The 2,651-nt window shown below is 35.5% G+C and overlaps 1 protein-coding gene across 1 annotated transcript in view; it reads left to right on the top strand.

Moving 5' to 3' along the window:
• Positions 1–773: 773 nt before the first annotated feature.
• The window catches only part of LOC105621332 (bromodomain-containing protein 7), a 5,391-nt gene continuing 3,513 nt past the window's right edge, over positions 774–2,651 (top strand). Inside the window, exon 1 of the mRNA XM_012202798.1 lies at positions 774–819. Coding sequence (XP_012058188.1) covers positions 774–819 — 46 coding nt within the window. The remainder of the gene's footprint in view (positions 820–2,651) is intronic.

Below are 2,651 nucleotides of genomic sequence, written 5' to 3'. Positions count from 1 at the left end.
AAAGTAAAATTATATAGAAATTTTTAAAAATTCTGAAAAATTATATGAATTTTAACAAAAAATTGTTACCACCTTGGTGAAAAAAATACTCATATTTTATAATATTTTCAACACACTAACATTTTAGATTTATGAAGATTTCTAAAAAAATCTTCAACTTTTTCAGAAATTACAGAATGAAAAAACTTAGAAATCTTAGAATATTTCGAAATTCTAAAAAAAAATTTAGACTCTTTCAGCACTTCTGTAAAGTTTATTTTGTATATAAAATCTGAGAAATTTTCTAAAATTATAAAATTGTACAAAGATTCTAAACAATTCTGAAATTTACATAAAAATACTGAAACATGAAGAATTTTGAGAAAAATTTTCATCAAGGATATACCTTTTCGTTTGCTTTGCTGAAATTAAATCGATTCACGCTTTTTGTCGCGAATTTTCAGTCAATATAACCTTTTTTGATTTGTGAATTTAAATGCGGTATCTCCAGTGTGTGATGTCTAAATTCTTGATGAGAAAGTCAGATAGAACATAAAACGTCATTCGAAATATTCAAATGACGCGCGCGACGCGCCGCCATGACGGCGAGTCGAAACGAGAGGAACGGCGGAACGGCGGAACGGTGAACGTGACATCATCAATGGCCGCCGCCGCGCGTGTTGTCTGTGTACGCAACGGAGCGCGGCACTCTCGTAGGCCGTTGCAGTAACTCACGCAAAGGACGCCGATACTTGATTTCGAAATACGAACCTGCAGTTGGAAGTGTTCGAGACATGGGCTCAAAGAAGCACAAAAAGCATAAGCGCGAGAGGCACGAAGGTGAGGAACGAGTGGTAACGATGTGCCGCGATTTTCTCCAGTTGATCGAAATTCCCGGTCATACCTTGTCTCTTCGACGGTTTGCGACGATTTTCTTCTAGTTTTAAACTTCGAAACTTTCTTCTTTTCTGTCGCTCATTTAATCCGTCAATTGTCCGATAAAAAACTGTCGTCGGTCGTCTCGTTTCGACAAATAAACAGCCTGTATCAATGTAATGTCAAGATCTGTGTCAAACAATGTATGCTCGTTTCTACTAAAGATTCTATATCAGAAATTGGCCATGAGTGATTTTGTCAGAATCTTGCGAGAGAGAAAGATATTTTAAGATTATATATAATTTCTTCTTGTGTGTATATATATTATCTCACTCCACAATCTTAAAATTATAGAGTGAAACACAGTAGAATGAGTTAGAATGAGACATTAGTTGTGTTCAGTAGAAAAAGCAACTTTGCAGCTGTTGTAAAATTTTTTAATATGATTGATTTATACATTTATACCCAATAAGGAACTAAGGACAAAACCAGTTACATTAAAGAATTTTATATTTGCAGAAGTGCTTTTTCTGCTGAAAGTTATTGTATATACAGGGAGAAATTATATACTTTTTTCTTGTTGGAGTTTGACAAAATCGTTCGTAGCCGGACTCTATTATAAGATCTCTAGTTTCCAATATAGATTAACTCTCAGTTCAACTTACTCTTCATTTTTTTTTCTAATTGTTATGTTCATTTCTAGCAATGTACAATTTGAAAAGAAAATATCGGTGTGAATTTAACAACATGATTACACAGGTATCCATGTAATTCCCACTATATTAGTATTGATAACGTGAAATTAATCGATTTACTTTTTATCTTTAGTGCTTTCCTTTTAGGAAACATGATAACAAATAAAGTTTTATTTTTGTTATTCATTGAATGCAAAGATGAACGACATTCGTGCCGACTGTGTCTCCTAAAAGGAAAGCAGCCTATCTCCAAGCTTAAAAAGTATAAAAAGATAAATTACAGACTAAAGTTAATCTATATTGGTAGATATAGGCATAGAATAGAACGAAAAGTAAGTTGAATCATAATCTACATGGAAACAGGCGTGACGAGGAAGCTCCATAGTGTAGCTTCCTCCATGTTAGAAATATAATTAGATTTATAAGAATGTATATGTTACTGCAGCATCATTACATCGCACCAAGCTAAGCTGTGTACTTTTATGTCAATCATCATTTAAAAAAAGGATTCGAATGAAAAATGAGAATGCTTTGGGGTGATGGACCGTCAATCTTTGCGCCTCAATTTGTAAAATGGTCCACACTCTTTCCAATTTTCATTGGGATCCTTCTCATACTCATAGTTTAATGATGCACAGGAATGTTGACTTCGTTTTCACCACGGACAAACTGAGAGTGAGGTTGGAGTAGAAGCGAGGTGGATACGAAAGTATAAACCGAGCGTTCCGCAGCAACAGGCGCGACGTGGAAGTAAGTGACGTGTAACAACGGACATGGACTGGTCGCACGACAGAAGCTAGCTGTGCTTCGAAAATTATCAAATGCCCCAAACCCTTTCTTTTTTTTGTCTGTTGAACCCGTTGAAGTGCAACAAGATCCTACAATAAGAATTCCTCCTTGTGGCAAGGGAGTAGTATATGTGTTTAGATTACAGATAGATTACACACACACACACACACACACACACACACACACACACACACACACACACACACTACTGTCTACTACTACTACTACTATTAACTTACCTTCCGTTCGTTACGTTAGTTAGTTAGTTACGTCGGTCGTACTAGTTAGACGACCGACCAACTAATTACGTCG

Source organism: Atta cephalotes, assembly GCF_000143395.1.
Source record: "Atta cephalotes unplaced genomic scaffold scaffold00033, whole genome shotgun sequence".
NCBI lineage: Eukaryota > Metazoa > Arthropoda > Insecta > Hymenoptera > Formicidae > Atta > Atta cephalotes.
This window is presented reverse-complemented; position numbering and strand designations above follow the sequence as displayed.